The following is a 13,721-nucleotide window of genomic DNA, read 5'->3' as shown; positions in this document are numbered from 1 at the left end:
GTAGAATATACTGATTTCCCAACTTCCTGTAGAATAAACTGATTTCCCAACTTCCTGTAGAATAAACTGATTTCCCAACTTCCTGTAGAATAAACTGATTTCCTGACTTCCTGTAGAATAAACTGATTTCCCAACTTCCTGTAGAATAAACTGATTTCCCAACTTCCTGTAGAATAAACTGATTTCCCGACTTCCTGTAGAATAAACTGATTTCCCAACTTCCTGTAGAATAAACTGATTTCCCAACTTCCTATAGAATATACTGATTTCCCAACTTCCTGTAGAATAAACTGATTTCCCAACTTCCTATAGAATATACTGATTTCCCAACTTCCTGTAGAATAAACTGATTTCCCAACTTCCTGTAGAATATACTGATTTCCCAACTTCCTGTAGAATAAACTGACTTCCCAACTTCCTGTAGAATAAACTGACTTCCTGACTTCCTGTAGAATAAACTGACTTCCTGACTTCCTGTATTTTCTCTGGAAAGCATTTCAGCTGCTAAAATGAAGAGAATGAGTGACATTTTCTCCACCATAAAATGATTTGTGGGACCCCGTAGTTAGCTCGACACACTGCTATTGTAACGTGTACGCTAATAAACGAGAAGCGAGGGAGTGAATTTAATAAATAAACTAACTAGGAACAAAACAAGAAACACGAGCAGCGTGAGGACGTTCGACAGAATCAATAACGCCCGAGGAAAGAACCAAAGGGAGTGACAGATATAGGGGGATGGTAATCAGGAATGCGATGAGTCCAGGTGAGTCTCATGAGGCGCAGGTGCGCATAACGATGGTGACAGGTGTGCGTAGTAATGAGAAAACTGTCGATAACGAGCGCCAGAGAGGGGGAGCAGGAGTAGACGTGACAGCCGTTGCTTCTTTCTGTACGGAACATTTATGGGAATTTATTAATCCTGTCCCAAACTGGAACTATTGTAGGATTCTATGAATATGTAAATTAGGGCTGTCAAATGATTAAAATAATGAATCACAATTAAATCGCATGATTTTCTGTAGTTAATCGTGATTAATAAAAAAAAAATGAAATTGTTGAAATGTTGACTCTAATTCAAGATGTTTACAGGGATACTTCTATTTATCTACTGACTCAGAGTCAGGTGAGGCCCTTTATCTACTGACCCAGAGTCAGATGAGGCCCTTTATCTACTGACCCAGAGTCAGATGAGGCCCTTTATCTACTGACCCAGAGTCAGATGAGGCCCTTTACTACTGACCCAGAGTCAGATGAGGCCCTTTATCTACTGACCCAGAGTCAGATGAGGCCCTTTATCTACTGACCCAGAGTCAGATGAGGCCCTTTATCTACTGACCCAGAGTCAGATGAGGCCCTTTATCTACTGACCCAGAGTCAGATGAGGCCCTTTATCTACTGACCCAGAGTCAGATGAGGCCCTTTATCTACTGACCCAGAGTCAGATGATGCCCTTTATCTACTGACCCAGAGTCAGTTGAGGCCCTTTATCTACTGACCCAGAGTCAAATGAGGCCCTTTATCTACTGACCCAGAGTCAGATGAGGCCCTTTATCTACTGACCCAGAGTCAAATGAGGCCCTTTATCTACTGACCCAGAGTCAGATGAGGTAGGGAGGGTTTGGGGTAGTGGATGTGTTATGTGGAGGGAGGGTGGTTGGGATATGGTAACATTTTTGTACTTACATTGATGTGCATTTTCTTAAACTTATAACTTGTGAAAATAATATATAAAAAACAACAAACGTTTTTAACTGCACTGCCCCTTTAAATATTTTGACCTGAGAACTACAACAAAGACAATAGCTAAATGGAATGGAAGTTGTGTTCTGATTAAAATCAATGTGGGAAACCAGAGTGTGCAATCTAAACATTCTCATTTGATTAGTTAGTTAGCTAGCTAGCTAACATTAGCATAAACAGCTAGCTAGCTAACATTAGCATAAATAGCTAGCTAGCTAACATTAGCATAAATAGCTAGCTAGCTAACATTAGCATACATAGCTAGCTAGCTAACATTAGCATAAATAGATAGCTAGCTAACATTAGCATAAATAGCTAGCTAACATTAGCATAATTGGCTAGCTACTTCAGTGCAAATTCTTTCTTTTTTTTGCTGTAATCTAAAGAAATGCCTGGGAATGTGTTTATAGTTTAACTTTCTGTAACTTTTCCTTAAAACTGCCAACTGAGCTGCCCACTGAGCTAATACCAAGAGCACAGCAGAGCAAAGAGCATGTTGTGTGTTGCGCTCAAAACGGTCCGTGAGGAAACAAATACCTTTGCTAAAGTTAAAGCGTTATTAACACATGAACCTGGACAGGCCCTAAAGTATAAATAATCATTCATTTTTTAACCTTGGCTCCTACCAGTTGTGACGTTGGACACATCATCATGCATGGACCCTGGGATCCCGGTGAACGGCGTGCGGTACGGCCATGACCTGGCCATCGGGTCCACGGTGTCGTTCCAGTGCGACCAGGGATACCGGCTCAGTCATGAGGAACCGCTGGTCTGTGGGAAGAACCACTGGTGGAGCCATCCTCTGCCCACATGTGACGGTATGTTAGCCTCTATAACAGGGGGATTTACAATCTGACCCCTACAAGGTCCGGACAACTGCTGCTTTTCTGTTATACCTAATCATTAATATCACCCACCTGGTGTCCCAGGTCTAAATCAGGCCCTGATTAGAGGGTAATCACCCACCTGGTGTCCCAGGTCTAAATCAGGCCCTGATTAGAGGGGAATCACCCACCTGGTGTCCCAGGTCTAAATCAGGCCCTGATTAGAGGGGAATCACCCCACCTGGTGTTCCAGGTCTAAATCAGGCCCTGATTTAGCCAACACCTGCTCTAGCCAACACCTGCTCTAGCCAACACCTGCTCTAGCCAACACCTGCTCTAGCCAACTTTGTCAGAATGGTTAGCCGAATAACAGACAAATCTTTGAACAGGGTTCATATAATAGTATTCATACGGTTCAACCAACTCGTTCGTACCTTTTCACATGTGATGGTAACTAACTAAAGAGAAAATCATATTTTTGTTGTCATCCCACTCCTTACATATTTGTGTTTATTGTATAGGATAGAGAAAATGAAGATAGTGTGCTGAAATAGCAGTGGGCTGTATTGGTACACAGCAGTTCAACTGGTAGATCACACTAGCAGTGGTCTGTATTGGTACCAGTTCAACTGGTAGACCACACTAGCAGTGGTCTGTATTGGTACCAGTTCAACTGGTAGACCAGCCTGTCATCTCAATGAAGCTAGCCCGGTCTCATCTGGATGTGTCATCTCAATGAAGCTAGCCTGGTCTCATCTGGATGTGTCATCTCAGTGAAGCTAGCCTGGTCCCATCTGGATGTGTCATCTCAGTGAAGCTAGCCTGGTCTCATTTGGATGTGTCATCTCAGTGAAGCTAGCCTGGTCCCATCTGGATGTGTCATCTCAATGAAGCTAGCCTGGTCTCATCTGGATGTGTCATCTCAATGAAGCTAGCCTGGTCTCATCTGGATGTGTCATCTCAATGAAGCTAGCCTGGTCTCATCTGGATGTGTCATCTCAATGAAGCTAGCCTCTCCCATCTAGATGTGTCATCTCAATGAAGCTAGCCTGGTCTCATCTGGATGTGTTATCTCAATGAAGCTAGCCTGGTCTCATTTGGATGTGTCATCTCAATGAAGCTAGCCTGGTCTCATCTGGATGTGTCATCTCAATGAAGCTACTCCGGTCTCATTTGGATGTGTCATCTCAATGAAGCTATCCCGGTCTCATCTGGATGTGTCATCTCAATGAAGCTAGCCCGGTCTCATCTGGATGTGTCATCTCAGTGAAGCTAGCCCGGTCTCATCTGGATGTGTCATCTCAATGAAGCTAGCCTGGTCTCATCTGGATGGGTCATCTCAATGAAGCTAGCCAGGTCTCATCTGGATGTGTCATCTCAATGAAGCTCGCCTGGTCTCATCTGGATGTGTCACCTCAGTGAAGCTAGCCAGGTCTCATCTGGATGTGTCATCTCAGTGAAGCTAGCCCGGTCTCATCTGGATGTGTCACCTCAGTGAAGCTAGCCCGGTCTCATCCTGATGTGCTCCAGCCAACTCCTCTCTGCTGTGTTTGTTCCTTTGAATGCCAAACACGTAACCTTCTCTCCAGCACGGCACGACAACCATATTCAGACCAATGTGCTGCACATACAGATCTGGGCGCAGGGTTTAAGGGTATTTATACGGTTCACCTAACACCTACTGGGCAGGGATTCAATTTTAATGTCACACCCTAGCAGTATTCCCGATGATGCTATACTTGTGTCCTTGAATTAATAAACAATCACTTTTGTTCCCGAAATGCACCATGGAACGTTTCAATATTTCAGTGGAGTATTTGGTAGATCGTCCCAGTCACCACACCTGTACAGTGTACAGGAGAGAGGAGATTGGCAGGAGGTAGAGTCATAGGGCTTGATGTACTAACACACGTTATACTGTATTATCTATAAGGCCCACTACACTTTTTACATCAAATTAATACATCACCTCCCTACTGGGACAATATAATAGACATGGTTAGATAGTAGAGTCTTCCTGTCACTCACCTCTCTACTGGGACAATATAATAGACATGGTTAGATAGTAGAGTCTTCTAATCACTCACCTCCCTACTGGGACAATATAATAGACATGGTTAGATAGTAGAGTCTATCTGTCACTCACCTCCCTACTGGGACAATATAATAGACATGGTTAGATAGTAGAGTCTTCCTGTCACTCACCTCCCTACTGGGACAATATAATAGACATGGTTAGATAGTAGAGTCTTCCTGTCACTCACCTCCCTACTGGGACAATATAATAGACATGGTTAGATAGTAGAGTCTTCCTGTCACTCACCTCCCTACTGGGACAATATAATAGACATGGTTAGATAGTAGAATCTTCTAATCACTCACCTCTCTACTGGGACAATATAATAGACATGGTTAGATAGTAGAGTCTTCATGTCACTCACCTCTTTACTGGGACAATATAATAGACATGGTTAGTTAGTAGAGTTTAGAGGTTAGGATGGTAGGGGTTAAGGGGTTAGGAGGATGGTAGGGTGTTAGGATGGTTGTTACTGAGGGTGAACACATGGAGACAGTAGGGTAGATGTTGTTAGTGAGGGTGAACACATGGAGACATTAGGGTAGAAGTTAGGGAGACAGTAGGGTAGATGTTGCTACTGAGGGTGAACACATGGAGACAGTAGGGTAGATGTTGTTACTGAGGTTGAACACATGGAGACAGTAGGGTAGATGTTGCTACTGAGGCTGAACACATGGAGACCGTAGGGTGGATGTTAGGGAGACAGTAGGGTAGATGTTGTTACTGAGGGTGGACACATGGAGACAGTAGGGTAGATGTTGTTACTGAGGATGGGCACATGGAGACAGTAGGGTAGATGTTGTTACTGAGGGTGAACACACGGAGACAGTAGGGTAGATGTTAGGGAGACAGTAGGGTAGATGTTGTTACTGAGGGTGAACACATGGAGACAGTAGTGTAGATGTTAGGGAGACAGTAGGGTAGATGTTATGGAGACAGTAGGGTAGATGTTGCTACTGAGGGTAAACACATGGATACAGTAGGGTAGATGTTAGGGAGACAGTAGGGTAGATGTTGTTACTGAGGGTGAACACATGGAGACAGTAGTGTAGATGTTAGGGAGACAGTAGGGTAGATGTTATGGAGACAGTAGGGTAGATGTTGCTACAAAGGGTGGACACATGGAGACAGTAGGGTAGATGTTAGGGAGACAGTAGGGTAGATGTTAGGGAGACAGTAGGGTAGATGTTGTTACTGAGGGTGAACACAGGGAGTCAGTAGGGTAGATGTTAGGGAGACAGTAAGGTAGATGTTGCTACTGAGGGTGGACACAGGGAGACAGTAGGGTAGATGTTAGGGAGACAGTAGGATAGATGTTGCTACTGAGGGTGGACACAGGGAGACAGTAGGGTAGATGTTGCTACTGAGGGTGGACACAGGGAGACAGTAGGGTAGATGTTAGGGAGACAGTAGGATAGATGTTGCTACTGAGGGTGGACACAGGGAGACAGTAGGGTAGATGTTGTTACTGAGGGTGGACACAGGGAGACAGTAGGGTAGATGTTAGGGAGACAGTAGGATAGATGTTGCTACTGAGGGTGGACACAGGGAGACAGTAGGGTAGATGTTGCTACTGAGGGTGGACACAGGGAGACAGTAGGGTAGATGTTGTTACTGATGGTGGACACAGGAGACAGTAGGGTAGATGTTGTTACTGAGGGTGGACACAGGAGACAGTAGGGTAGATGTTAGGGAGACAGTAGGGTAGATGTTGCTACTGAGGGTGGACTCAGGGAGACAGTAGGGTAAATGTTAGGGAGGCAGTAGGGTAGATGTTTTTACTGAGGGTGAACACATAGTCTCCACTGGTACACTAGTATATCTAATTTCCCTCTACAGCTTCACATCAAGGCTTCCAATACAGAACTCCTGTCTGAGACCAGGTGTGCCAGACTCAAACCCACAAGCCTTGCCAACTAACGCTAGGCTCATGTCTTAGTAATGACTTCATGTAAGTGTGGCTCATTAATTAAACATTTGATATCATTTTTGGAGGTAGGGTTTGATTTCTGTGTGGTTTGCCTAGAGAGACTCGGGTGTATGGCAAATGGCACCCTTATTCCCTTCCCTATAGTGCACTACTTCTGACCAGGACCCATAAAGGGTAGTGCACTTACCATTAGGGATCGAGCTGAGGCCTCTAAGGGTAGTGACTGCAGCTGTACAGCTCCAGGCATCATTATCATCCTCCAAAAAAAAAACCTGCCTGGCATTCATTGACATTCATTACTTAGAAAACATGTCCTCCAGCCACCAAGTTCAACTTCAAATATTTGTCTGCCAGATGATGTGTTTCTGGGGGGCATCTGCATAACGCCAGCAGCCGGGCCGGGTTTACAAGAACAAAAAACAAAAAAAACAGATTTTATTATTTTTTTTAAAATGTTTAAATTGTGATATTTGCCAAGTATTGTCCTTTAAAGAACACATGACCTTTTACAATGATAACAATACAATACCAGCCAGTAGAGAGCTGGTGGCTGGTGAACAACGGCTAATTCATGTGGATAAACTTTCAACAGGCTCTGACATTAACACTGTGGCCCAGTCGACATTGAGAGGGGACTTTACCTCATTAACTTTGCTGTGGAGAAGATAAAGATCATATTGATGATGTCACTAAGGAAGACATTGCACAGGATCATATTGATGATGTCACTAAGGAAGACATTGCACAGGATCATATTGATGATGTCACTAAGGAAGACATTGCACAGGATCATATTGATGATGTCACTAAGGAAGACATTGCACAGGATCATATTGATGATGTCACTAAAGAAGACATGCACGGGATCATATTGATGATGTCACTAAGGAAGACATTGCACAGGATCATATTGATGATGTCACTAAAGAAGACATGCACAGGATCATATTGATGATGTCACTAAGGAAGACATGCAAAATGTGTAGCTCATTTTGTAGAGCATGTTGCTCACAACACCAAGGATTGCGGGTTTGATTCCTGTTGACTAACCAAACAAAAGTGGGTTTGATCCCTGTTGACCAACCATACAAAAGTGGGTTTGATTCCTGTTGACCAACCATACAAAAGTGGGTTTGATTCCTGTTGACCAACCATACAAAAGTGGGATTGATTCCTGTTGACCAACCATACAAAAGTGGGTTTGATTCCTGTTGACCAACCATACAAAAAAAATGTTGGATAAAAGTGTTCGCTAAATTACATGTATCATAGATGATGTATGCCAATAGTGGAGCGTGAGGAGGATCATAGCATTAAGTTGATTAGTATTATCATCAGCATTGTGTATTAGCATCAGGCTAGCATTAGCATAGTGTATTAGCATCAGGCTAGCAATAACATTGTGTATTAGCACCAGGCTAGCACTAGCATAGTGTATTAGCATCAGGCTAGCAATAACATTGTGTATTAGCACCAGGCTAGCACTAGCATAGTGTATTAGCATCAGGCTAGCAATAACATTGTGCATAAGCACCAGGCTAGCATTAGCATAGTGTATTAGCATCAGGCTAGCAATAACATTGTGTAATAGCACCAGGCTAGCATTAGCATTGTGTATTAGCATCAGGAAAAGCATTACCATCGACTATTAGCATAATTGTCTCTCGTCATTCTCCAGCATCGTGCGGTGGGGACGTGAGAGGACCTGGTGGTATCATTCTGTCTCCTGGATATCCAGAACTCTACCCCAACTCTCTAAACTGCACCTGGACGGTGGAGGTCGGACATGGGAAAGGTAGGAGAGTACAGAATATGCGGTCCTTTTACTCAAAGCCCTTTTTTTATACAAATGGACCTACAGAACTATGAGAAGTGTGACAGTGTCACGTGTATGTCTCTGATAAAACTTACTTTTTTATTTATTTAACTAGGCAAGTCAGTTAACAACAAATTCTTATTTACAAGTGACGGCCTAGGAACAGTGGGTTAACTGCTGTGTTCAGGGGAAGAACGACTGATTTTTTTTACCTTATCAGCTCTGGGATTTGATCTAGCAACCATACGGTTACTGGCCCAACGCTCTAACCACTAGGCTACCCTGCCTAAATCTGTTGTATCAGATTTCACCATTCAAAGAGCTTTAAAAGTCCTCTTTCATTACTCGAGAAATCCCAGTTGTAACATTTGAGCTAATACCCATAATCCCCTCAAAAATCTGATGATGTGATTTTTCTTCTTCTCTCTGTTCTGCTCTGTTCAGGGGTCCAGTTCATGTTCCATTCCTTCCACTTGGAAGATCACCATGACTACCTCCTGATCACCGAGAACGGCAGCTTCGTCCTGCCTTTAGCTCGCCTCACCGGCTCCGAGCGCCCGGCGCCCGTCAACGCAGGCCTCTACGGGAACTACAAGGCTCAGCTTCGCTTCATCTCTGACTTCTCTATTTCCTTTCAAGGATTCAACATCTCTTTCTCAGGTAACAGAGGAGAGAGATATAGGGGGAGGGGAGGGAGGGAGGGAAAGAGAGGGAAAGAGAGGGAGAGTGAGTGAGAGGGAGTTATGTCGGGAAAGAGAGGTAGTGAGAGACAGAGAGAGAGAGGGAGAGAGAGAGAGAGAGATTGGGGGAAGGGAGAGAGACAGAGAGAGAGAGAGAGAGAGAGATTGGGGGAAGGGAGAGAGAGAGAGAGAGAGAGAGATAGAGAGAGAGAGAGAGAGAGAGAGATTGGGGGAAGGGAGAGAGAGAGAGAGAGAGAGAGATAGAGAGAGAGAGAGAGAGAGATTGGGGGAAGGGAGAGAGAGAGAGAGAGAGAGAGATAGAGAGAGAGAGAGAGAGAGAGAGATTGGGGGAAGGGAGAGAGAGAGAGAGAGAGAGAGATAGAGAGAGAGAGAGAGAGAGATTGGGGGAAGGGAGAGAGAGAGAGAGAGAGATTGGGGGAAGGGAGAGAGAGAGAGAGAGAGAGAGAGAGAGAGAGAGAGAGAGAGAGAGATTGGGGGAAGGGAGAGAGACAGAGAGAGAGAGAGAGAGAGAGAGAGAGAGAGAGAGAGAGAGAGAGAGAGAGAGAGAGTGGGGGAAGGGAGAGAGACAGAGAGAGCGATTGAGAGTTCCTACATTCATTCAGTGATGAGATCAGACGTGTCAAGATCTTGGTAAAGCACAGAGAGTAACATGTACTATAAGGAGAGCCATTTATCAGTCAGGGCTAGAGCAGGCTTAAGGGTGGACTGAAGCTCTGAGACTGATGATTCAGGATGGATCAATATTGTAAACCAAGGTCAAGTACAAGGAGACTTTCAGAGATGGGCTGCATCCCAAATGGCACCTTGTTCCATATGTGGTCCACTACATTAGACCAGGGTCAATAGGGGAAGTGGTCCACTACATTAGACCAGGGTCAATAGGGATGTGGTCCACTACATTAGACCAGGGTCAATAGGGGATGTGGTCCACTACATTAGACCGGGGTCAATAGGGGATGTGGTCCACTACATTAGACCGGGGTCAATAGGGGAAGTGGTCCACTACATTAGACCAGGGTCAATAGGGGATGTGGTCCACTACATTAGACCAGGGTCAATAGGGGATGTGGTCCACTACATTAGACCAGGGTCAATAGGGGATGTGGTCCACTACATTAGACCAGGGTCAATAGGGGATGTGGTCCACTACATTAGACCAGGGTCAATAGGGGAAGTGGTCCACTACATTAGACCAGGGTCAATAGGGGATGTGGTCCACTACATTAGACCAGGGTCAATAGGGGATGTGGTCCACTACATTAGACCAGGGTCAATAGGGGATGTGGTCCACTACATTAGACCAGGGTCAATAGGGGATGTGGTCCACTGGTCCACTACATTAGACCAGGGTCAATAGGGGATCTGGTTCACTGGTCCACTACATTAGACCACGGTCAATAGGGGATGTGGTCCACTACATTAGACCAGGGTCAATAAGGGATGTGGTCCACTACATTAGACCAGGGTCAATAGGGGATGTGGTCCACTACATTAGACCAGGGTCAATAGGGGATGTGGTCCACTACATTAGACCGGGGTCAATAGGGGAAGTGGTCCACTACATTAGACCAGGGTCAATAGGGGATGTGGTCCACTACATTAGACCAGGGTCAATAGGGGATGTGGTCCACTACATTAGACCAGGGTCAATAGGGGATGTGGTCCACTACATTAGACCAGGGTCAATAGGGGATGTGGTCCACTACATTAGACCAGGGTCAATAGGGGAAGTGGTCCACTACATTAGACCAGGGTCAATAGGGGATGTGGTCCACTACATTAGACCAGGGTCAATAGGGGATGTGGTCCACTACATTAGACCAGGGTCAATAGGGGATGTGGTCCACTACATTAGACCAGGGTCAATAGGGGATGTGGTCCACTGGTCCACTACATTAGACCAGGGTCAATAGGGGATCTGGTTCACTGGTCCACTACATTAGACCACGGTCAATAGGGGATGTGGTCCACTACATTAGACCAGGGTCAATACGGGATGTGGTCCACTACATTAGTCCAGGGTCAATAGGGGATGTGGTCCACTACATTAGACCAGGGTCAATAGGGGATGTGGTCCACTACATTAGACCAGGGTCAATAGGGGAAGTGGTCCACTACATTAGACCAGGGTCAATAGGGGAAGTGGTTCACTACATTAGACCAGGGTCAATAGGGGATGTGGTCCACTACATTAGATCAAGGTCAATAGGAGATGTGGTCCACCACGTAGCCATTGGACACACACTTATTGAATCAACGTTGTTTCCACATCATTTCAATGAAATTGAGTTGAACCAACGTGGACTAGATGTTGAATTGTTGTCTGTGCCCAGTGGGTAGGGAACACGGTGTAGTTTGGGATGCACCCATCAAGAAGGCTGTCCAGGTGAACATCCTGAGGAGAGGACTACCGTCCCCTATTCCCTATGTAGTGCACTACCTCACGGCCCATAGGGCTCTGCTCAAAAGTAGTGCACTATATAGGGAATAGTGGGGGCATTTTGAATGCACCCATCAAGCAGGCTGTCCTGGGGAATATCCTGAGGAGAGGACTGTAGTCTGTTGGTCTATCAGAGTTAATGGGACTAACTTCTGTCCTATCAGAGTTAATGGGACTAACTTATATAATATCAGAGTTAATGGGACTAACTTCTGTTATATCAGAGTTAATGGGACTAACTTATATAATATCAGAGTTAATGGGACTAACTTCTGTCCTATCAGAGTTAATGGGACTAACTTCTGTCCTATCAGAGTTAATGGGACTAACTTCTGTCCTATCAGAGTTAATGGGACTAACTTCTGTCCTATCAGAGTTAATGGGACTAACTTATGTTATATCAGAGTTAATGGGACTAACTTCTGTCCTATCTGAGTTAATGGGACTAACTTCTGTCCTATCAGAGTTAATGGGACTAACTTCTGTCCTATCAGAGTTAATGGGACTAACTTCTGTCCTATCAGAGTTAATGGGACTAACTTCTGTCCTATCAGAGTTAATGGGACTAACTTCTGTCCTATCAGAGTTAATGGGACTAACTTCTGTCCTATCAGAGTTAATGGGACTAACTTCTGTCCTATCAGAGTTAATGGGACTAACTTCTGTTATATCAGAGTTAATGGGACTAACTTCTGTCCTGTCAGCGTTCATGGGACTAACTTCTGTCCTGTCAGCATTCATGGGACTAACTTCTGTCCTGTCAGCGTTCATGGGACTAACTTCTGTTATATCAGAGTTAATGGGACTAACTTCTGTCCTATCAGAGTTAATGGGACTAACTTCTGTCCTGTCAGCGTTCATGGGACTAACTTCTGTTATATCAGAGTTAATGGGACTAACTTCTGTCCTATCAGAGTTAATGGGACTAACTTCTGTCCTGTCAGCGTTCATGGGACTAACTTCTGTTTTATCAGAGTTAATGGGACTAACTTATGTCCTGTCAGCATTCATGGGACTAACTTCTGTTATATCAGAGTTAATGCGACAAACTTCTGTCCTGTCAGCGTTCATGGGACTAACTTCTGTCCTATCAGAGTTAATGGGACTAACTTCTGTCCTATCAGCGTTCATGGGACTAACTTCTGTCCTATCAGAGTTAATGGGACTAACTTCTGTCCTATCATAGTTAATGGGACTAACTTCTGTCCTATCAGAGCTAATGGGACTAACTTCTGTCCTATCAGAGTTAATGGGACTAACTTCTGTTATATCAGAGTTAATGGGACTAACTTCTGTCCTATCAGAGTTAATGGGACTAACTTCTGTCCTATCAGAGTTAATGGGACTAACTTCTGTTATATCAGAGTTAATGGGACTAACTTCTGTCCTATCAGAGTTAATGGGACTAACGTCTGTCCTATCATAGTTAATGGGACTAACTTCTGTCCTATCAGAGTTAATGGGACTAACTTCTGTCCTATCATAGTTAATGGGACTAACTTCTGTCCTATCAGAGTTAATGGGACTATCTTCTGTCCTATCAGAGTTAATGGGACTAACTTCTGTCCTATCAGAGCTAATGGGACTAACTTCTGTCCTATCAGAGCTAATGGGACTAACTTCTGTCCTATCAGAGTTAATGGGACTAACTTCTGTCCTATCAGAGTTAATGGGACTAACTTCTGTCCTGTCAGCGTTCATGGGACTAACTTCTGTCCTGTCAGCATTCATGGGACTAACTTCTGTCCTGTCAGCGTTCATGGGACTAACTTCTGTTATATCAGAGTTAATGGGACTAACTTCTGTCCTATCAGAGTTAATGGGACTAACTTCTGTCCTGTCAGCGTTCATGGGACTAACTTCTGTTTTATCAGAGTTAATGGGACTAACTTATGTCCTATCAGAGTTAATGGGACTAACTTCTGTCCTGTCAGCGTTCATGGGACTAACTTCTGTCCTATCAGAGTTAATGGGACTAACTTCTGTCCTGTCAGCGTTCATGGGACTAACTTCTGTTATATCAGAGTTAATGCGACTAACTTCTGTCCTGTCAGCGTTCATGGGACTAACTTCTGTCCTATCAGCGTTCATGGGACTAACTTCTGTCCTATCAGAGTTAATGGGACTAACTTCTGTCCTATCAGCGTTCATGGGACTAACTTCTGTCCTATCAGAGTTAATGGGACTAAC

At 44.4% G+C, this 13,721-nt stretch overlaps 1 protein-coding gene across 1 annotated transcript in view; it reads left to right on the top strand.

The window, feature by feature from the left end:
* LOC139393681 (CUB and sushi domain-containing protein 3-like) overlaps nucleotides 1-13,721 on the top strand; it is a gene marked incomplete at its 5' end in the record, with an annotated part of 562,572 nt that overhangs the window by 159,261 nt on the left and 389,590 nt on the right. Inside the window, 3 exons of the mRNA XM_071142025.1 lie at nucleotides 2,373-2,561; nucleotides 8,253-8,369; nucleotides 8,835-9,050. Coding sequence (XP_070998126.1) covers nucleotides 2,373-2,561; nucleotides 8,253-8,369; nucleotides 8,835-9,050 — 522 coding nt within the window. The remainder of the gene's footprint in view (nucleotides 1-2,372; nucleotides 2,562-8,252; nucleotides 8,370-8,834; nucleotides 9,051-13,721) is intronic.

This window comes from Oncorhynchus clarkii, unplaced genomic scaffold (assembly GCF_045791955.1).
Source record: "Oncorhynchus clarkii lewisi isolate Uvic-CL-2024 unplaced genomic scaffold, UVic_Ocla_1.0 unplaced_contig_214_pilon_pilon, whole genome shotgun sequence".
Lineage (NCBI taxonomy): Eukaryota > Metazoa > Chordata > Actinopteri > Salmoniformes > Salmonidae > Oncorhynchus > Oncorhynchus clarkii.
This window is presented reverse-complemented; position numbering and strand designations above follow the sequence as displayed.